General features: G+C 40.4%; 2 protein-coding genes across 2 annotated transcripts; both read right to left on the bottom strand.

Moving 5' to 3' along the window:
- Nucleotides 1–304: 304 nt before the first annotated feature.
- On the bottom strand, nt 305–12,160 carry nxf1a (nuclear RNA export factor 1a). Its single transcript, XM_050042066.1, has 21 exons — nt 11,903–12,160; nt 11,142–11,352; nt 9,403–9,559; nt 9,226–9,309; nt 8,824–8,928; nt 8,479–8,559; nt 7,941–8,010; nt 7,521–7,609; nt 7,276–7,383; nt 7,056–7,165; nt 4,579–4,615; nt 4,138–4,206; nt 2,723–2,778; nt 2,396–2,503; nt 2,126–2,184; nt 1,900–2,015; nt 1,752–1,794; nt 1,578–1,656; nt 917–1,099; nt 760–820; nt 305–660 (listed from the first exon to the last, which is right to left on the bottom strand). Exons 1-21 carry the CDS (start codon nt 11,928–11,930, stop codon nt 622–624), a joined length of 1,893 nt encoding a protein of 630 aa, XP_049898023.1. The 5' UTR covers nt 11,931–12,160; the 3' UTR covers nt 305–621.
- Nucleotides 12,161–16,464: 4,304 nt separating this feature from the next.
- Nucleotides 16,465–23,014, bottom strand: si:ch73-22a13.3 (inositol-trisphosphate 3-kinase B). The gene is made up of 7 exons (XM_050042446.1): nt 22,172–23,014; nt 19,296–19,380; nt 18,739–18,952; nt 18,381–18,585; nt 18,151–18,252; nt 17,504–17,575; nt 16,465–16,716 (listed from the first exon to the last, which is right to left on the bottom strand). Exons 1-7 carry the CDS (start codon nt 23,012–23,014, stop codon nt 16,465–16,467), a joined length of 1,773 nt encoding a protein of 590 aa, XP_049898403.1.
- Nucleotides 23,015–23,168: the final 154 nt, after the last annotated feature.

Genomic DNA, 23,168 nt, shown 5'->3' with positions numbered 1-23,168 from the left:
GTTAGGAGGGGATCTCTTGATGAACAGGAGGAATGATTAAAGAAAGCAAACACTGGTTCAATGTTCACATGGGCACCCGACTACTGACTTGAAAAAATATGAACCTATCCTTTAAACTTATTGGCTTGTTACACCACTTTTAACCCCTCCATTTAAAAAAAAAAAAAAAAAAAATATCAATGTAGACCACAAGAGGTGGGTGAAACACCAGAAACCCCCCCCGTCAAACTAGCATTAAAGGGTGAAGAATGAACTCTCACACTTATCACTTTGATCTTATTGTGGCTTAAGTGAACTGCATCAGTTGTGTAACAAAATGTATTTATTGTTGAACATAATACAACATTGACATGAACTCAAGTTGACCACTGTCCATCTGTCTTTATTCCTATGAAAACATGTAGTGATTTCTATACAAACGACCAAAAACTATGGTTACAATGACAACCAAAGATGGTATCATAACATCAGTCCTCGGTCAAACAGTTGGCTGTTAAAACAAAATAGTGAACTTGATCTACATTATTTTTAATAAAACAAAAGGCAGAGTTTAAAGGATAAAGCACAAGCCATAAATAAAATAACTGCAGATTTTATTTCACAGAAGTATGAGTAATCTCTTCATTTTATGAACGCAACATCGGGGATCTTGCCATCCGTCTGGAAAGCAAAAGAGGAGAAAGCATTTTAGGTCCTTGCTGTAAAACAGTCACACCTTTATGTATATGCAGAGAAATGAACTATGAAACATAATTTTACCTTTAACTGAGTGAAAATTTGTGCAGCTCTGTTGAAATCCCACTCATTGTCTTGCAGACACCTGGAACAGAGAACAAGTGTTTAAATATTTTGAATGAAATGAATAAATGATGTCGTGAAACGCTGCCAACACCACAGGCGCAAAAACAAAACCTACTTCTGGGACCATTCCAGGTTCATGCCAGACTTCAGTGAGAAGGCTGTGAGCATCTCCTGCTGCGGTGCAGTGAGGGTGGGAACGGGGCTGGAAGATGGAGTTGGGGCGGGAGCAACGAAGGCCCGGCGGATCTCCTCTGTTGTAGCCATCCGGATGAAAAGCTGGTCGTTCACGATGCACAAACTGTAGCACAGAAGGAACACAAAAAATAAGATTCGACTGTTTCAGGAGGAAAACGTCCACAATCTACAATTGACTGTACTGACCTAACAAAGATCCTCCTCAATCAAAACACTGTCTCAGCAAAACTGATCAATATTTATTTGTTCAGTATTATTATTCTTTTTCTGAACAATTTATTTCTATAATAGAATATTGTCATCTGTGGGTAAAATCTTTACATTTTTAATTTCTTATAGTTCTCTCTGAACAGGTATGATCGGTCCTCATTTAACCCTCTAAAATCAAAACAGGGTCAGTGTAAGTGCATTAGCTTTATCTAGGTGTACCTAATAAACTGGTAATGTGAGTGTCTTAGCAGTAGGTTCATTGACTTGAAGATCCACAACAGTTGTTAATTTTAGTATCATGTCCCTTCCTCTGGGAAAATGTGAAGGACAACAGGATGACACAAACCACTAGGAGCTCAAAAAAAACTTACCCAGAGTTCCCTGCTGGGACAGTGATGAAAACCCGGGAGAAAGCCATGGTGGACTCTCGAGATTTACCATCAACAGCAACTGAAAAACAGACATGAGACACATTAGCAACATACTCAACAGCACTTATCTTTGCAGTCGTTGAGAACAAAAATCATGACGACACAACGACTCACCTTCTTTGAAGACTCCACTCACTGTGAACGACAGTAGTGTGTTCTGTAAACAGAAACATTTTTTGTAGAATTAGTAAATAGAAATGATTCGCAGTGAGAAGAAAAGGCTAATGACAAGTGCTGGCTGACGGAACAAACATAAACTCACCGTGTAGGTGTTCACGTCGATAGTAAAGGAGGCGATGTCGTGCTGAGTCTTGGGCAACTCATTGAGGAAAGCAACCACGTTCAGTCGTGTATGCTTCAGAAGTCGAAACCGTATCGCTGAAAGAGGAAGTGTTCACAGAGGGAACATCAGAAGGCATCTCAAAAAATCATTCAGTCTCAACAATTCAGACGCAACGAAAGGTCATCAGCTCGACAGGTAAACTCACTGGAGTCTTTGATTCTCTTCAGGTTTCGAGTGTCTTTGTGATATTCTCCCAGACTGCTCCTAAGACCAGAAGAGAGGGATGGATCAGTGTGAACACAGCCAAGACTCAGACAGGAAGGTGTTAGGATAAGTGCAAATAATAATGGTGCAAAAATCTTTATACAAACAAATTCTGTGAAAACACTGAAAAAAACAAACGTCCCATTCCTTTATGTGTTATTAAGTGTTGCTACATGTTTACATAAGTGGGGATGTTTGTGTGTGTTCTTACCTGGAGGGGTTCTGGGTGGAGTAAGGTGTTGTGAGGGATAACGATGCTCCATCATGGTAAGCATCCAGGAGTGGCTGTCTGTCCCCAGAGTCGTATATACTGTAGTACCTGCAACACAGTCACGCGACTTAGTTTTCTTGTGTGTGTTCCTGTGATTCTTTACTGCCCAAAAAAACTCTACTGGAACAGAAATTGTATTTACAGTAGCACTGGTGAATTAGGCACTAGTTGGGACATATTAACAGCACCTTAATCCTGGAAAACAGGCACTAATCAACTGGCTGTTGTGAGAAGATTAGCTACATTAGGTAGAAGGTAGAAACTCACTGTTGCAGGAACCGGAGAATGAGGGCCTTGATTTCGTCTGAGCCAAAACAACTGCCCTGGATTGTCAAATGAAAGGAAAAACAACAACAAAAAAAACAAACACATTTGTCAAGTACATAAAAGAAGACCATAATGATAACAAGCCAGTGCAGCATAAACCTATTAACTAAATTACAAATGAGACCATGAAAGGGTTCTACTGAATGCCATGTACTTCAGGGGCCAGTTGCACCAACAGGGCTTAAACCTTCATCTCGCTAAAACTGGGTGTAATTCTTACAGTCAAAATCTTGGCAGTTTCTATAGATTAGCAGCCCAATAAGCCACATTAGCTTTCTTACTAAAGTCTCCTTTTCTATTTAGCTAACTTACAAACATGAACACACACCTTGTCCATCAACTCGGCTTGTTAAACAAGCAACCAAACAAACGTTCACTGGTAAAGATGCATTGCTAACTTACCAGCAAATGTCAATGTTAGTCTGTTCTAGGACTGCCACGATTAGTCGACTAATCGATGACTAATCGGCTATTAAAATAATCGGTGACTATTTTAGTAGTCAACTAATCGGGTTGAGTCATTTTTCATAGAAAAGTACTATAAAAGTACCCCAAAATACTCTTACTGCAGCTTCTTACGTTCAGATATTGGCAGCTTTACACACTCTCCCATGACAGTGAACTAAAACCCTTTGGCGTGAGTATGAAACAAGACATTAGATGACGTAATTTTGGGGTTTGGGAGAGACAGACCGACATTTTTCAACATTTTAGCACATTTTTCGATGAAATGATTAGTCGACTAATCGAAGAAATAATCGACAGATTAGTCAACAATGAAAATAATCGTTAGTGGCAGCCCTAGTCTGTTCAGACACTGGTGCAGTCCTTACACTTTAATACCACTGCTAACAACACCGTCTGTCCCTGAGTTGTAATCTACAGCCAAGTTTATTTACTTTTTCTCTGTGGAGTTTAACCTGCTAGCTGCTGTAAATCAAACACAGATGCGCTTCTCGTGTAAAGCTCAATTAATCTTTGTATCCAAACATCTGTGAAATCCCTTTTCTTTTTCTCTGATCCTCCATAATTCCACTGCCACAAATGATAAATGTTAGGCTACACATTAGTAAGACAGCAGGAGGCTGTCAACAAAGTATCATAACAACGTATGCACTGCCAGGCAATAGCCACAGTTGCTGGGCATTTACATGATCACTAGGACCTGGCATAGTTAAGACTGGCCTTAAGTTTGGATGGTGCGAACCACTATAAAGTCCATTCTAAAGACTGGTCTTTAGCAGTTAGGACCAGGGTGTGTAAAGATCCAGTCAGTGCGACCCACTCCACAAGTAATTGTTAATGTGTCACTTTGAGTAAAAACATACAATTAATCACGAGATAAAACAAGTAACCTTGCAGGGGGGGATAGTGGTGGGCGTTTCCACATCGAATCCAATGGGCGCAGGGAGGTCATGACCATCCTAAGAAGAAACCACACATGAAGGAAGATATGAGAGGGGAATTAGCACTGGCTAAACTTTCTGCCACTTTGAAGCAATTCATTTAGCAATGTGAGTGCATTTAGATTCAGCAAATGTATCTCACAAAGTGTATCTACACTACTTTTCCCAACTTGTATAATCTGAGAAGGTTGTCTTTACTGCAACACTGCAATGTGCTGCTCTGATTAATCACCCGAAAGCCCATGCACTATGTGATCAAGCTGATTCAACAGATCTGACACATCTCATTGTGTTATGAACATAGTTTTTGTAGATGTGAATTTAAACAATCTTCACAATAGCACCTAATAGGGGGGAGATGGTTGTAAAGAGATAAACACATGGACTTACCAGTTTGAGAAGCCGGGGAAACCTCTGCCGCACGGCACTGGTACGGAACAAAAATCAAGAGCAGTAAAGTTATCATCACAAACACCACACCACACGCAGATAAATCATGCTTATTACTGTACGTAGCACTGTCAGTCACACCTGCTGACCCATCCAATGTCATTTGGTGCCTTTCAGTTTAAGTCATTTTAAGATGATACACTGTCCACGACATTTGGGAGAATACAGTCATGTATAGATACATGAAAATGGAGTGTAATTACAACCAGTGCCAAAAGGGATTTAATCTTTTTAATTCAAGTAGATCTGCAAATGGACTATCATTCACACCCTTATCTTCACTTTCATGCTGTGCCCTTTTGTCAATTCTCCCACCCCAAAGTGTACTTACCAGCAGGTATACTCACCCTCTCCCCCAACATGGAGATACACAGATCTGACATGGGGAAGCAATATAAGCACACTTTTCTAGGAGCACACACATATACACATGCCGAAACCCACAATCTACCAGACTGCACTGAAACCAGCAAACACATCTGTTGGGAATTAGTGAAATGAAAAGGTTATGCACTGCTGGGAGAGAGGTGGTTACCGCCAGTCTCATGTCCCCCACCCCCAAACTCTGGCCAAGATGCTGGGGAACAGATGAGTCTAGGTCACAAAACTAGAAAAAAAAACAAAGTAAAATTCAAACAAACACAGTCTAACATTCGACACCAATCACTATCCATTAAGAGAGTTTGTCGGTATCTGCGCCCATGATTATCAGCAAAGAAAGGCGACCTGAGAACAGAGCTGAACAAACAGGACAGATGGCCTCAGAGTGAGCTAGACGCAGCAGTCCCGCCACTACAGCCTTCCCGCCACTACAGCCTTCCCCTGCTGCACAAGCAAAGCAGTTAACAGTATCTCATAGCCACCATCCACTCTGAAGAGATGGGTCTTCATGCACTGGCAGCGACTACATTAATGCTATAAGCTTGTAATTTTTCAGCTTAATTTGGGCCCACGTCTCTGTTTACAGATAACTGGGAGATCATTAAGCATTGGACTATAGTTATATGTCTTTACTCTGCGCTCTCTGCTTTATATTTGAGCCTTTTCGTACTGGTCACAGCTATCAGAAACTGGAAGAGGCAAGTGTTTCCACATTTTTTTTCATTGGACTTATTTCAGACAAAACTGGACTTCAATTTCCAGTTCAGAAGACATTTCCCTCACAAGTTAGTTAAGGGTATTTGCCAAACTCTCCACTTCATTCACTGATCAGCAGAGGCCTCTTTCAGGCCAGAGAGAACCAACTTAGTGGAAGAGACGAACTGCTTTCTCTCTTTGGCTCATCGTATGTCATTGATAATGACACACTTCCCCCTCCGCCTCAGCCCAATGGCTTTTTCTGTCAAGTCCCATCTTCTCGATTTCTTCTCGTCACATTCTCAGTGAATCGAGGCTCACAGGGACTGAGGCCGAGTAATCGTGACTGTGCCTGCCTTAGGTTGTCCCGGGGTTTCGAGGTGGGATCTTACCCGTCATAGGCTATCCAGCCTTCCATACTCGCCTGATACAGAGGGCCGAGTGGGCAAGGTGCTACGAGGGGAGGGGAAATCATTGGCTGCAGATTTCCTTTGTTTCATCCAAACATTTGTCAGCACAACTGTGCATTGCCCTCTCTCCGTTAAACAACCTACACTGTTTTACAGTACTGCTCAAGAGTTTACTGTGGATTTATATTTTTTGAAAGCAGTTCACAGTACACTGTGTTTAAGGGCTGTCAAGCTGAATGTCTTCTTTAGAAAAAAGTGCTTCTTCTCAGAGATATTTATCAACAGCAGTGTGATGGTGTTTTACAGCAATTTATGGGACACTAACCAGGATGTCAGCAGGGGAGTGCTGGGTGCAGCATCACTGAGAACCATAAAATAGACCAAAGCTTGAAAGGATGTCCCACAGAGAAGCTGAATAAATGGCAGAGCGAAGATGGCTGTTCAAACTGTGGAGAGTTTAAGCAAGCTGAAAGGAAAACGATGTGGGAGTGCATCTTGGTTGATGCTACCTCAGCAACTTTTGAAAGTAAGTTTAGTTTGCATTGTGAAAAGGAAACGTTAATCATCAAGTGGGAGGAAACGTGTAAAACAACAAGAAAGAAGAATCATTTGATCTGATTACAATGAATTTGTGTGTTTCTGTTCTCCATTTCTTTCTCTACACAGGAATACAAAAATAGAGGGATTAATGGTGAGTGTCAGCTGCCTCCGCCTCGTCCAAAGTTCATTCTCCACTGCTGGGAAATGGTTTCCGTTATTGTACATATTACACAAACAAAGGTGTGCTTGATCTCCTTTTCCAGCACGCTGCTGCATTGTCCTGTCATACAGGAAACACTCCTGGACACCCCTACTCACACACCAACAGTCACACCACTGTGTCCCCTTCATAAAAACTTCTCCCCTCATCCCCCAAAATCGCTGACTGACCTGATGTATGAGGCCTGATCCTTGAAGAGGTCACACAGAGGGTTCCTGTTCAGCCACAGCTCCACCAGCTTCAGGCCTTTCACTTTGTCCAGCTCCCGGTCTGACTTCAGCTGGATGAGCACACAAAAATCGGAACAAGTTGGTATGAGGAGGATTTAAAAATAAGTCATGAGAAGAGCCTGGTTATTATTATCTCAAGCAACCGAGCAGCCAGTTTCACCTCATTGTGGGAGAGGTTGAGAGTCTTCAGATTGGGCGCCTTGGAAACCAAATCGGTGAGTTCATCGAGTTTGTGAATACGATTGTTGCTCAGGTTCAAGCATGTCAGCTGGCAAGAGAAAGAGAGGTGTGTAAGCACATTCAGTCTGAACCATCACTTAATGACAACAGCTACGATAAAAGCTAAGTGTTTATCGCTTATTTTTCAGCTAACAATATTACAAACATCGTCTGTATTAATTTTACCTCTGGAATGTTTTCTTCAATGATCTTCATGACAGCCTCCATGTTTGTCTTCCTATTCAAGATGACTTCAATGTTCTGGGACGCCAAGTCTGTCACATAAAACAAAATTAGCAATCAACATAGTACGAGTAAAAATATTCGAAAGTCATTTTCAGTCACAGTTAGGTAATTCAAAAATTCTGCAAGATTAAATTTCATCACCAGATTGTCGATGTGAAACAACACTGCAGTGACTATTTACTTAGAAAACAGACAGACTAGACCCCTGTTTAATAGATAATTATAAAAAATCTTGTATAATTCAGATATTAACTTGTAACAACTAGCCTAGTATGTACTGTCAGGCTCTGACTGAATCAGCGTTCAATATCATGTCATACATAAGACTTGTGTATGAGAGGGATGAGAATGTTTAATTACCTGGGTCTGTTCGGATGTTGTTCAAGTCCAATGCTTGCTGGGAGCCATCAAAACGTTTGGCCATACATTGCTGTGAAAGATAAACAGCAGTCAACATGAGAGGCCTCAGCTGCACAGAAAAAAAACATCAAAATTGATAGAAACTTTCTCCAATTTAATGCTGATTGAGTTAGAGGGCGGAAGGAGAGGGGAATCAACTTTTAACCATCATAAAACACCCAAAAGTCTGTCCTCCTTTCAAAATAAAGCACTCCAACTCTACTATCACTCAGACCAAACTACTTGATTTTCAAAACCCTTTATCACTTCGATCATATTAACTGCAATGCTGACTACATCCTGGTTACTTAAGTGCATATAAATGGACTCATGGATCTCAATGCAAAAATCTGCATATTGTTCTTTACAACATCGTTCATGTTTGTTGATCCATACATCACACTTGCAGTATTTGTGAGACTTTAATAGTCATCTAAAAACATCATTGTCTCAGCCACATTCAGACCCTTCAGACAGTTTGTTATTTCATCTAGCTCACCTTCAGGTGCTCCAAGTGTTCAGGCTTCAGCTCCGCAAGGAGGAAGGATGGAGGAGCGCTGGGGTTGACGTGCACTTCCACCTTGAAAAACAACACATCATATGATCAGGGACATTAGCTAAGAGAGTTTTAAAGTGTTATTTGTGGTTAATCATTATATAGAGGTCAAGGTTGGTTGAGAACTTAGTGACACTGTGTCAAAGCAGACAGGATAAGAACATTATGACAGTGTAGCCATTATTAACAGAGAAGGAAGCTAACATGATGACAAGACTGATCATTAACGATAGTTAAAATAGCTTCTGAAGAAATAAGAGTGAGATTTCCATTATTACCCCAACATACCTTATAACCATCTGTGTCCGTGATCTTGTGAGAACATTTGTGCAAAGCATTGGCAGCAGAGGAATCATCCACATAGAAATGGGCCCTGTTATGATCAACATGGTACTGGACACACAGGGGAGAAAGACATGATTAAAATTCATATAAACAAAGATGGTGCCAACGAACACACTTTCCTTAAAATCTTCAGTTTACAAATGTGTCTAAGTGGGGACTAGAGATATATCTTTTACCTGCAGAGGAGAAATAAAAAATAAATAAAAAAGGGAGCATTAAAAAGCATCACTGTTTAATTTATCAGAACTCAAAGCACATCTGCATTTACAGGCACAAGACACACAATACCCTTTTGAAAATCCATTAGTTTATAATTAGTAATCACAAGACAGTGTGGGATCTCACCTGTACAGGTGTGTAGGGCACTGAGCAGATGTTCCTAAGAGCTGTCAATAACCAGTTCTTGTCATATTTTCTTCCGTGTGGTATCTGTCAAACAGACAAAAGGGCAAAATATGAGCTCCTGTAACAGGTCACAAGGTAGAAGCATGAACGACCTGTGGCAGCTGTTGCAATACGCACCGTTACTTTGTACCAGCCCGACCGGTTTTTCCCCCCTCCTCCATTGCCTCCAGGTCGGTCTCTAAAGCCGCCTCTTCCACCTCCTCCCCCTTTGCCTCGCCGGTCTCTGTCAAAGCGTCCATCTCCAGCCTTCCATTTATGTCTTCCATACGGGGTGCTAAAGAAGACAAACAAGACCATATATTGAAACAATCCTCCTTTAGCCAGTGTTCACCCTATTAACAAAAGGTCTCCCACTATCCTTGAGCCTAACACACATTTAAATCCACTTCCTACTGCATAACATATCAAAGCAAAGCCGTCTTTCTCTCTTTTCCCACACCTTTCATGACTGCTTTGCCACCTTTAATGATGCATTTATGCGCCAAACTGTCACTGCCTCTGAAAATAAGGTGCATCACGCAATGTTCATCGCCGTGTCCTAAAAATTACATTAATATACAACTAATTTTAAAACAGCAAATATGTTAAAGGGAAACCCAATGTTGCACTAAATGCATATTTTTATTAACATAATGAGGAAATGCTGCTAATTACCATACCCAGCAAGTCACAAAAATGTTGATACTGAAGCTATCAGCATTCTCGCAATACAGGGTCAACTTGCAGTGATTACAGCATTATTTTTGTCATCATCTTTTTATTAACACTTAACAGCAATGACAATCTTTCCGTAACCTTAACCTAAGTGCTTCTGTTGGCTAAATCTGACCACAAACCCAGTCTGGACACAAACCCAGGATTCCGGTGTCCCAGTCCTGTACTTTGTATGTCCGTGATCCATCCCAGCCAACTCCCTGTGACCTCAGCACAGTACATAAAAAACTTTTCATTAACTTAAAGCAATGTGGTCTCTGAACATAGTCCGGGCAGCAATTATGTGACCACCACAACATAGTTATGAATGCAATTTAGTAATATACAAATGTTATTTTATAGGAGACAGGTTGACATGCATGTGTTTGCAGACAGTTCTCATGCATGCACTGGAAGAGCACCAGATACAATCTGGACAACGTCTCATCAAATATTGCTTTATAGCTCTTTCAGTGGTCGAAAACTCCACAGTATACCTTTAATAAATGTACACACTCACTAGCTGATATTAGTTTGGAACTATTTTGAATTTGCAGGCCTTTTTTGTCCCATTACAATTCCATAACTAGCATTAGGAAAGGATCCCTAAAAAGTTTAGAAAAATCTGAAATGCATGTGTGGCTTATGAGTCACCACGTTCAAATAATGCACTAAGGTAACAGTGATATGACAGTGAAACAAAAAGTTACTTTACTGAGCTCAATTTACTTTCACAGTTTCACTTTCAGTTGGTTTTCCAGTGGTACTTTTTGGGCGAGGGGTTTTCATCTGAAGCCTGGAGTGCTAAATGTGAAAATGGTCAGACTTGTTCTACTTTCTCTTCCTGCCACAGAGCAGCTTAGGATGCCTCGAAGCAGTTCAAGCAAGTCAACATGAAAGAATCTAAGTTTTGCTGTCTGTGTGTCACTCATCTTACATATAAAAAGCACAGGGAAAAAAAGCAATCTTAAGTTTGCAACTTATTCTTGGCAGTTTCTTTTGGCTTACATGCTTAACAATTTTCCAAGCCCTCTTTATAAAGTAAGATGCATGTTTTAGAGCTTATCAACAAGTCAGACACTGACAAACATGTCTGGTGACAATTTTAAACTGCAAAACAATGTGTAAACAACAAACTGGCTCGGCCAGTCAGCCACACTTACAATCTGTGCTGGGAGCTGCTGTCCTGAGAGCTGTCACTCATGGTTACATCTGGATCGGGATCGTCGAGCCTAGACCGTGGCCCAGGACCCCCAAAGCCTCCAGCGTGGCTGCCCCGTTGGCGGTCTCTGCGGGACCTGTCATAAGACCGACCCTTGTGGGGGCCTCTGCCTTTACGGTTGCGAAACTGTGGTGCAGTTCTGTCATCATGCTCTGAGAAAGGGTGCAACAGTTTGTCAGTTTTTACTTTAATATCACATCTAATACATACACAATCAAATAATTTTTTAAGGTCCAATCTGTTATACAATATTAATTTGTCAGCATATAAATAACAGAATTAGAGTTAAGCAAATAATGCACTATAATGAGACACTGGTAGTGAATGAATAAAACCACAATGATGTCTCTTACTGTTCGCAATCACAAGATATAAATCCTTAAAATACAACCTACATCTGAAATTAATACTGTCACAGAAAAAAACACCTAGACTTGCCTTACTGAATGCTACGGTAACTGTAAACATTGTATTTTGTCTTATTAGTATTATAGTAGTAAGTACCAGGTAAATACTTGTGTGTATAAAGCACCATTATTAGATATCCAGGGGAAGGCCCAAGATATAATTTTACCTCCACTGACCATGTAACCAGTGCTCCTGACCTCCCTCCTCACCAAAAAGTCCCCTCGGTCTGAAGAAAAACGGTACAAGTAGCACAAAAGATGTGAGGTTAATGCTGAAGGTAACAGGCTGTCTTACCGTTGTAGTAATGCCCGCCGTCCGCCATGTTTCTGGAATAGTGTTTGATTAAAAAACACACGGCCCTGAGTGAAAATATGATCTGCCGGGCCTCGTTTCTCTCTTTCACGAAACACAAACCCTGGACTGAGGAAAAACTTCCAACATCCCAAGTCGTTTCAGAGGAAACACAAAGGCGAGCGCGATGTGATCGCAGAGTGCTCTTTAACTAGCTGGTGGCTAGGCTAGCTTCTCCTACTGCGCGTTGACGAAGACAGCGGAAGTACAACTTCAAAGAGGGGCTCACTTCCGGGGTAGGAAAAAATGGCGCGAAGAGTTAAACAACAAAAAAAGTTTTGAATGCATGTTCGAAAAGTAAAACATCACAAAAAACGGAGCGCATCACAATATAAAAGTTTACCAGTGTTAGCTTTGATTTGACATTAGTCGTAAGCTGTAGTTAGCATACTGTGTAAACTGCCTGGAGGTTTAAGAAATGGCTGTCTGACAAAGTATTTAATTACGACATTATATAAATGTAAACTACTTTAATGGTACATCAAAAGGCCGTTAGGTTGTATATCCATGCACAGACAGAGGAAGTATAAAGTTAGCACAGAGCTTTTCCGTTTGTCGTTAAGGTGATAACACACTAAAGTGCAAATGTAGAAACAAAGTCAATTGACAAAATGTTACAGTAGGTCATCTGCAAATCTGTGTCCGTAGGTGAATTGTTAACCACCCCCAAGAGGTTTTACACAGCCCTTAAATTATGTATCTGTCATTTACAGATTCATGGTCTTGAACCTGAACAGGACACATCCAATCACCCTCACATTTAACCAGTCATCAATATAATTAAGCATTTTGGCTAATCAAAAAAGCCTTATTTAGTTTATCAAGAATGGCATTTAGACAGGAAAATTCAGAAGAAAATACATGTTGCTTTGAATGTTTAATAATAGTAAAATAACATTTTATAGTAGCTTATTTTATTTGGTAAACTCTCTATCAAAGTCTGCCAAATCTCCCACACTTTAACTTTTATATTAATACAAATAACTTATATCAGGTTGTCCCTCTCTCAACTGCTCTTGTACAGTTTTTTTAATTATATCATTATGATTTAAGTTCATGTACCTCTTACTATTTATTTCTCTTACTTTCCAAGCCACTCATCTGTATTTATTTCTGTCCTTTTGCAGCTGCACCAACTTCATTTCCCCTCTGGGGATCAACAAAGGTGTATCTCATTGCTGTAATCAAAGTATTTAACAATTTATTAATTGATATAATATAACATTTTATGATGATTTATTTTATTTGGCAAATTCAATATCAAAGTTTACCAAACCTGTCACACTTTCTTCACAGGTGTTAATCTTTGAATTTGGAAATTACATCGCCTCTATTATAAATACTACTGTATTGTATATATAATTGATGTGATTACAGGAGATTAAAATTCCTTTAGCACTTGTGTTTTTATTTTTTTCTTAACATTTTGTGTCTTATTTTACTTTACATATGAAACTACTCCTTAAATACCTCTAATCTAAAGTCACATTACATGGGGCTTCAGCAAATCAACTACATAATGAGTACTTTGCTGTCTTAATATTTTCTTGTTGGAGATATATTCACCTAAATATACCATTGATAAAAGAAAAGAAAAAAACTAGAATAAAACTGTAAATAGTCATATTGGTTTGTGGAGTTGTGAAAAAAATAGGCTGCAATAATATAGTTATGTTTTTGAATCCAGTCCGTGACTCTTTGAATAACCTGTGTTTTTGTGTTGCCAACTGCAGTCCTAAACAGGTGTTTGTATCCCTCTCATTATTGTAATTGCTGACTGAGAATGCCACATGCTTCAGTCAAACAGGTAATGCCCTTGAGCAAAGTTCCATCTCCTACCCAAAAGTAGCCTACACCATCTGATTTCCCTGACAAACTCAGTGATAAAGTCACAATGTGGGCTCATATGCAGCAAGGTGCAACGTCTAACGTTACCCCATAGAGATTCAGGCAGTTAAACCTTATTTATTTTTAAATATTCATAACATTTCAACTGTATTATCCCCCTCAGACTTATCCCCGCCAATGTATACTTTAATTCCCACCAATACTAGACTCAACCTGAGGGAAAACCTGTCCAAACTGATACACAGATGTGAACTTGGACATAATCAGTGGACCAAACTTACCCTGATTCAACACACGTGTCACCACAGCCAGGTTGGGGTAGCTCCTCTGAGACAAAGTCAGGTGATCCATCTGGAAAAACTTTTCAAACTTAGCCTTTAGAAAAACTGTTAAACGTTATTCCTTATCGTTAAAATAAGAAAGAGGTCCCTTGCTCTAAAATCTGTGCAAAATTAAACCGGTTTTTACAGCTTCTCCACAGCCAGGCGGGTGTTAACGGATGTTAGCTTTAGCTAGCTAGCTAGCTGTTAGCGTTAGCACGGTATCCGGCTGGACATCACGCTGGACTCACAGACACAGACCGACGATATTTACCGATTATTTTCTTTTACCGTGGCGATATTTTCCGTGATGATATCGGAAACAACTGCCCCTGCCTACTGTCTGCTGTCCCCGCTGCTGTCCCTCCGACTGTCCGCTCACTTCACCTCCGGAACGAACAACAACATGGCGCCACCTGGCGGAAGTGACTGGAATCAGGATCAGGTATTGCATCACATTACATTACATCACATATAGTACACACAGTTTCCAGATTAATAAATTCACCTAATTAAAACAACAGCGGTGAAATAGATCTTACCTCTATGACAGTTATAATGTTTTGTTGATACAGTTTTACAAAGCTGTTGGTTCAAATTTATGGTTATTCGTAGTTTGTGGTGCTGCTAAGTTGTGTTGCAATATACTGAGAGGTGTGTTCAGTATTTGGTCTGCCCTCATTGGTATAAATGGATGGACAGTATATTAGAAACACCTGTTTGAAACACCTGCAGCCTCCGAAATGACCACAGTATTGAATTAACAGCTCTGTAAGGCCACAGAACATGATAAACCTCACTAAGGTAAGATTTATTGCACATTATTTAAATTTAAATTTTAAACTGACTACATCACATTAATATCCAGTTTTCTTATATCCCCCCTCTTAAGTAGCTTTAAAGTTGGAGAGATCAACTGTTCAAAAGTTGTAAACTCTGTCTAACAGTATCCAAATGCACAAACACATCTCGTGCATCATGTTATACACAAGTCCCCCAAATTCACCCTAACACGTTGGATATCTTCGTAAAATTTGCAGTACCCACTGGAATTTAAAATAATGGTCTGTGGGTTTGAACAATGTTAAGCTGCGCACATGGATGGATTACTGACCGAGCCTACTGGGCACAGGCCCGGGCATCGAAAGTGGCAGGGGCCCCACCAGTCTTCACCTGCAAAATGACACTTAAATGAACACATACTGACCAGGTAGAGAATCATAATGACTTCAAAGAGACTCAAAATAACTGTAAAGAGTCTCAAAATGACTACAAAGAGACACAAAATGACTGCAGAGACTCAAAATGACTGCAAAGAGACACAGAATGACTGCAAAGAGACTCGAAATGACTGCAAAGAGACAAAATGACAGAGACACAGAATGACTGCAGAGAGAGACAGAATGACAGCAAAGTGACTCAAAATGACTGCAGAGACACACAGAATGACCACAGACACAACATGACTGCAAAGAGACAAAAATGTCTGCAAAGACACACAAAATAACTACAAAGAGACTCAGAATGACTGAAAATAGACACAGAAATACTGCAAAGAGACTCAAAATGACTGCAAAGAGACTCAAAATGACTGCAAAGAGACAGAGGATGGTTTCTGAGTACTCGTAATGTAGAGACATTAAGACTGAGCAGATAAAGAAATGTATTGTTTATTTCACTTAGTTTGGAGTGTCTTACATGTGAAGTTGTTTTGTGTAATTTCACCACAGCTTATATGACCAGGAGAAGACAACATTTCAGCTGCATCATCTGTAAACAATTCAAAACTCTGATAATATCACATCTGTTTTATAAATGTATTTTAAAGTTTCTTTTCATAAGTAAAGCTAGTCTCTTTATGATATATTGACTTATAATATGGCTGTTCAGCCAGATGTGCGTGTTTGCGTGTATGAGAGTTTTCTTTGCTGCAGTAAACAAATGATCTTAGTATATATTTCCACACAGGTGAGATCTAAGTTTTTGAGGAAAATTTGTTTTTGGTCCTTCATGAATAATAAAAAGGGAAAAAAAAGGGAACAGTAAAGAAGACAAAGTCTTTGTAACAAAACACTGTCTTCACAGTTACAGTGTTCACATACCAGATGTGCAATTGCAAGACAAACATATCATATGTCCATGGATTGTAGCTGCATTGTACTCCCTCGTTCTTCTTCCTCAGCCTGTGAAGACAGATTTCCCATCAACAAATGCTCCTCTGTTGTCTCCTCCAGTGAATGACATGAGGCGACAGTTCAAAGAGTAACAGCGGCCATTTTGTCCACCTGATTCTGAATATGAGTGTTTGAGTGTCTCCACCACAACCCTCGGTGTACTTCATGTACCACTCTCTTGTTCTCCACAGCTGTCCTCCCGAAGCCCACAGGCCCCACTGATGGCCTCGCCCAGAGAGTTGATCAGAGACCTCAGACCGATGAGGTAGCCGTCCTCTCTGTTCCCCTCGAACCACGGGACATCGTGTTGGAGCTCGCTCCTGTCAGGCACTGGGGTTGTCTTCCCAAAGTCTATCATCCACACGCAGGCCTTGCTGCTGTGGTCGTGCACAAAGAGAAGCGAGCTGCCAATGACCTGATCAGGTCAAACATATAAATATATGTAGATTCATTATAAGAATATGAAACTGGATCAGCAAAAAGACATCTGGGCCCAGTTTTCAGAAGTAATCTGATCAGATTACGGCTATTGGATTGGAGTGTACGTAGATAAAGTAGACATTAGGCTATCTATTAAGCCTTTCAGTAAAATAAAGGATTTTTTTTTTTTTGTCATAAAATACCCCCCAATTAGCTGTTAATATAAAAAAAAATTACCTGATTTTAACCTTCATTTAAACTTTTATAATATTCACAATGGTATAGTCAAGCAGTTTCTAACACTGCACCCCCTCATACTGTTTTCTGTCTCTTCAAATAAAAACACATGACCCTAAGATGCCTATGCGACCTGTTGTTTTTTAGCTAGTAGCCCACATTGTAGTATGTAATCCCATTTGGAGCTCTGGTTATCTGGATTTGGTAATCTTGAAAAGATTATATCTGGATCAGGGTGATCAAATCTAATTTTGCTTTGAAAAACGGATACAAAAGTAAGATGGATTAGCTGATCCTGGATAGCAAAACATGGGATTTCCAAATCCGGATCATTCTGATCCAGATACTTTTTTTTTTTTTTTTTCAAACTGGGTCGTGAGCTCAATGTGATCTAATAACTTATTTTAATTTTCTCATGTTTTATTTTGAATAAATTATTCATCTTGTTTTCAATAGCTGCTATTTTGACTCCATGATTTTCACTTCCTGTTAAGATGATTTAAAACATTATAAGCAAGTTAAGATATGTCTATGTGTGAACCAACCTCATGGGTTTTGAAAAATGGTGAGTTCTTCAGAGCATCTCTCAGGGCCAGGAGTCTGGTGTGGTACGCTTTCTGAAACCACAGATGGGTGGAGTTGTGGTTTAGCAGACATAAACAGCACACTTTACAGGTTGAAAGATTAATGTAATCAACTGAGTGGAAATAAAAAAATAAATAAAAAAATAACAGGAAGTCTCTGTTTTGCTTGTTCAATGTCATTTTATTTTTGTGAATGCTTGTAGTTAGTCTAGTTTTTTAATCAAATCTTAATTAAAAAAGTTTTAAAAGACAAAGCCTGTGTGGATTGTTGAAGTAATTTTGTGATAACTATCTTTAGACATGCACAGCAGGCATCAGTGCATTGATTATGTATAAGAAGCTAAATATGGTTTGATCATGGCTTTTAACCCACAGGGCAGCAACTGGGGACACATAAACTAAAGAAATATCTAGTGTTAAGTAGTAGTAGTATTTTTCTATTGGGTTAAGTCATTATTTTTTAATCTGTATTTCCTTGATTGTTCAGATTTGTGTTTTTTGTTTTGTTTTACTAATCAAAATCTGATTCAGTATTGGGACCTGTTTTCTAAAAAAAAAAAAAGTAGTGTAATTTATGTAACGGTGTTTCTATGACAGACAGCACTGACCAGGATGTCCAGCTGACTCTTGGTGAAGTAGAGCATTGCATTTGTGACCTGATCTGGAGTCAGGATTTTCCTGAGGTCCCGTTGGACACTGCCGTCCTCCATCTGACTCACAGAGAGTGAAACACAACAACACAGATATGGGACATTTGAAAACTTACAGAGAATCAAACAGTTGACATAACTATGTATTTTTGGGTAACACAAGTTGTGCAGTGATTTGACTGGCCTACCATGATGCCCTCTATCCTGAGGCCCAGCGTGGATGTAGAACTGGTTGTGTCCCTCCACTGAAGGTATCGAAACTTGGTCACCCCTCTCTGTGCATGCTCCTCTGCTGACGGAGCTGATGGGTCTACTTTCACCATCTTCTGGTACATGTCACTCCTCAGGGTGGCCTTAGTGCGAGCTTTGATCAGTTCGTCCTCCTGGTATGTCCTGAGAAGAAAACTCTAGTTGGGCATAATAGCATACTGATTTCACCTCTCAGCCCCTCATGTAAGTACAAGTACACTCATTTCTACAGTGTTTGTGTATAAACCTGCAGGACTGTAACCTCTGGTAGAAGCAAACAATTGCTCTCAAACCTACCTGACTCCCATCTTGCAGTCCATGATGACAGGTCTCCTCAGGCCGCTCAGCAGGTCCTCCAGGCGGATGTAGCAGTGCTCCCCCCTGGTGACCAAGCCATGATACTGTGGGACAAAGGGTCTCAGCGGGTCGCTCATCAATAACTCAAGGCACTTTGCCTCCACCTCACTATACCGTTTCAACACCTCCCCTCCCTCACTCAGCTGGAAGTTACCTGGTGACGGCAGCAACAAAACGGACAACAGGAAGCATTATTCACCATCCACGTGTTTAATAAAAGTAAAGTAAAATAACCTAAATGAACAGTCAGGTCTTTATATTGTGGACCTCAATGAGATGAAAAGACTTAACTCAGAGATTCTTGACTTAATGAAACATGTTTGAAAACCCTTAAAAACACACTGAATAAACTCAAAGTGTATAGTGGTAAAACCAAAAGAGATGACAACCTGACATTCTGGAGATAAAATGTTACAATGTATGTGAGCTTTATCCTGTATCTAAAAGTGTAAGGATATTTCTGAGTGCCTTTATGTGTCTGTTTAAGATGAACATGCCTTGATGTCCAGCCAGCTGGACCCAGGAGCTCTGCCGCCCCAGTGACCAGTGCATCATGGTCAGGTAGGTTTTCCAGGAACGGCTCTGAGGCAGAAAAGAAGAGCATGTTGATGTCTTCATGTGAGATAAACAGGGCATTGTTTTTCAAGAAGCAGTTTACATCTCTGACAGGTCAACAGGCGTGAAGCATACAGAGAATTTCTGCATGCATTCAAGTGGAAAAGCCCCAGCCAGCAAGCAGGGTTGAACCAGGGCCTTGTTGCTGTGAGGTGACAGTGCTCTGTCACTGTGCTGCTGACCTGTTATACTTCTGGATATGACCACCTCCTTATACTCAGAAGTATAAGGTTCCCACGTATAGGGAGTTCTGTGTGATTTTTTTGTCTGCTAAAGCACTTTTCCATCCTCTACTCCTACTTACTTAACTGTTCAAGTGTTTTACTAAGCTATGAAAGTATAACCCAGCATTCACAATACCAGGACCCTGAAACAGAAACAGGTAAATGGCATGCAACCACCTTTAATTTCATTATTTACACCTTTGCTTTTCCTACTGTGACAAAGCAGCTCAATGCCATTCCTTAGACAAAAGTATCTGCCAAATGAGGAAATATAAATGTAATTCTGCAGTCTTTGATTTCTCTCTTTGAGGAAAATGTGATAAACCATATCATTAAAGCGACAGTTTACCCCAAAATCAAAAATACATATTTTTTCTCTTACCTACAGTGCTATTTATCAATCTAGATTGTTTTGGTGTGAGTTGGCAGGGGATGGAGGTATCAACCATAGAGATGTCTGCCTTCTCTCTAATATAATGGAACTAGATGGCACTCAGCTTGTGGTGCTCAATGTGCCTTAAAATACATTTCAAAGACTCAATCAATCTGATGAGGAAAAACACAGGAGGCAGCAACTGGAAAATAGTAAGATTTTAAACACATAGGCTAGGCTATAGATCAAAGACATAAAGACATGACTGTAAACTCACAGTCTGACCCAGTAATAATATGTTTGGTGGTTTGCACTTGAAAAGACGTTGAGGTTAAAATACAGTAGATTTTAAAATGCTGGACATCTATTTGTATCTTGACTCAACAGCATTCAGTGACTTTATTTCAGCTACAAATGTAGTAAATTTAAAGACAGTGAAATGCTGCACCATTGCTCACTCAGAAATATTAACATATAATCCCCAATATTAGGCTATAGGAATTATGTTCCATCAGTGCGACCAATGACATCAGTGATAGAGATCATTAGTCATTGATACTACGTGTCTAAAGCTTCATACCGATTTTTAAAATTTAAATAATTAGACCTACACATTATGTGCAATAAACATTTGGGAGCTGCTCTAACAGACTGACAGTCTGATCCTTGTGCACAGTGTTATAAAAAATAATAAATATAAAAAGGACAGAGGTTTGATTCTGAGCTGAGGGTGAATTCTCGCTGTGTAATATTTGAATGTAAAGACAAAAACTGATGTCCAAAGAAATGATTGATGTGCATAAATTCAGTAACTTAAGACAGTCCTGAGTAACAAACTAATATCCAGCAGGATTTAGACTGTGACAGACGGTAAATCTCCGCTAATTAATGCGCTTCGATACAAGCTTTGACACGGACTGAATGAATGAGGAAATGAAACAGCGTGTAAGAGGGAGGAGACAGAGAAAAACTCAGGGTTTATTGAAGAAAACCTGTCAGCGAGCAGGTTATGTTCACAGAGTCTGTTACCATGGTGACTGACTCAGAGTTTCAGTTACCTCTCTTTCTGGAACGGATAACTCAGAGTTTCCCTCATTTCAGGGTTAACTTACTCTGAGTTTTCACATAACCCGCTTTCTGGAATACCCCTCTGGTCATGATTCCTGGAGAGAGACACTGCTGCTGAGTATTTTTAGCACCACAAGCTGAGTGCCATCTAGTTCCATTATATTGGAGAGAAGGCAGACATCTCTATGGCTGATATCTCCAACCCCTGCTAACTCACACCAAAACAATCTAGGTTGATAAATAGTACTGTAGGTAAGAGAAGAAATATGTATTTTTGATTTTGGGGTGAACTGTCCCTTTAAGGCCAACCATTCTCTGAAATTATACCTCTGACTGAGAGAATTTTTAGGGGTATATTTTTCAGTATGAACACCTCTTAGGTCCTTTTTGCACGTCAAAAACTGTTTTGAGTGTCAGTGCGTTCGGTGTTTACAAACAGTGTTCATACCTTGACAGTTATGATCTGTTTTGTATATACACAAAACAGCTGCCACCAAACACAGACATGGCTGTTGAAAAACCAAAAAACCAAGGGAAACAAAAGTTGACCTGAGCATGCTCAGTAGAGACACTCACAAAATGACAGGTTTCAAGCTTGAAGAAAATGTCTATACTATACAATATTTAAGACCCTTTAAATTGCAGATGTTTGCATCCTAAATGTTCCTATTTTGGTCACAGAGATTAAATATTTTGAAGATGCTTATTTCTCAGTCTTGTGTGGCGCTCTTCATTCAGTCCTTACAGGCTCACTGTGTCTGACAATGCAGAATGCAGACTGTGCTGAGAGAGTCTCTAGTCCTCCTCCCACCATTTGCTCCCCTCTACTCTCATATCTGTGGCAGCCGCAGCGGCAGCAGCAGCAGCCAGGCATGCAAACACCATTCAAATCTGACCTTGTCAAAGTCCTCTTTCAAGCCCATGCAAATCACCACGACCATAGGTGCAAAGAACAGTTGAGAAATATAGTTCTAGTAAGCATCTTCCATGGAAAACCAGAGCAGCCACATGCACAGGTGTGATAGCAGTACTATGATATTTACTATGATACAGCCAAAATGAAAAACTTAACACCACATCTGTTCATTCTCACCTTCCTGAACGCCCTCCTCTTTGAGCCAACATCCTCTCCTTCGCTGAAGACCTCATCGCTCTCTGCTGAGGAGAGGTTGATGGAGGAGCTGGAGGAGGAGGTGGAGGAGTGCAAAAGCTTGGAGAGAATTGGATGTGGGGAGGACCACTGATGTGTTGCGGGGCCGTCTCTCAGCTCCTCGGCCTCTTCATCCATCCCCTCTGGGGTCACCTCGCTCTCCTCATCTTCCTTTGTTGCCAAAACTCTCTTCCTCTCTGTATCCTCCTCTTCTTTTCTTTCTTTGTCCAAACTGGAGTCTCTATTTCTCCTGTGTTTCAACTCACTGCTCGTGCCCCCCTCTTCATATTCCCACTCCTTCTCTCTTACAGTCTCCTCTACCCTTCTTTTCCCGCTCCACCTCACCCTCTCCCATCCGTCTGTATCAACCTCATGGCTCCCACCTAACCTCTCCCTCCTCCTCAGCCTCCATTTTAACTTCACTTCATCCCTTGCACATCTTGGGATCAATTCAATGTCCTGTTTCTTTTCCGTGCCTTGAATGACCTCACTCCTGTCTTCCCTATTCACTTCGCTTGATTCTGAATCAAGCTCATTGTCCTGCTCCCTGTCCTCTCCGAGTCCACCTATACACTGACTGTAAGGGGGGAAGCTTTTTGTGGACTGGAGTCTGGGTCTAGATCTCAATCTGACTCTCCTGCAGCTGCTGGAAAGCCGTTCACTGATTGTCAGATGTCTGTCCGTCTCCTCTGACAGTGTGGCAGAAAAGTCATTATCCATAGTTTGGTTTTTCTCTGTCTCCATCTCCATCTCCTCCATGTGGTTCTCATCTGTCACCATGTCCATCTTCGAGTCCAGTGGGTGAGCGTAGGTGTTGAATCTACTCCATGAGCCCAACGCATGTGCTTTTACAAAACAAGGAAATGTTTACAAGAGTTGTACAGTTTGAATAGGCTTGAGGAAATTAGTTTATACAAGTCTAAACCCCACTCTAACACAT

Source organism: Epinephelus moara, chromosome 4, assembly GCF_006386435.1.
Source record: "Epinephelus moara isolate mb chromosome 4, YSFRI_EMoa_1.0, whole genome shotgun sequence".
Taxonomy (NCBI): domain Eukaryota; kingdom Metazoa; phylum Chordata; class Actinopteri; order Perciformes; family Serranidae; genus Epinephelus; species Epinephelus moara.
This window is presented reverse-complemented; position numbering and strand designations above follow the sequence as displayed.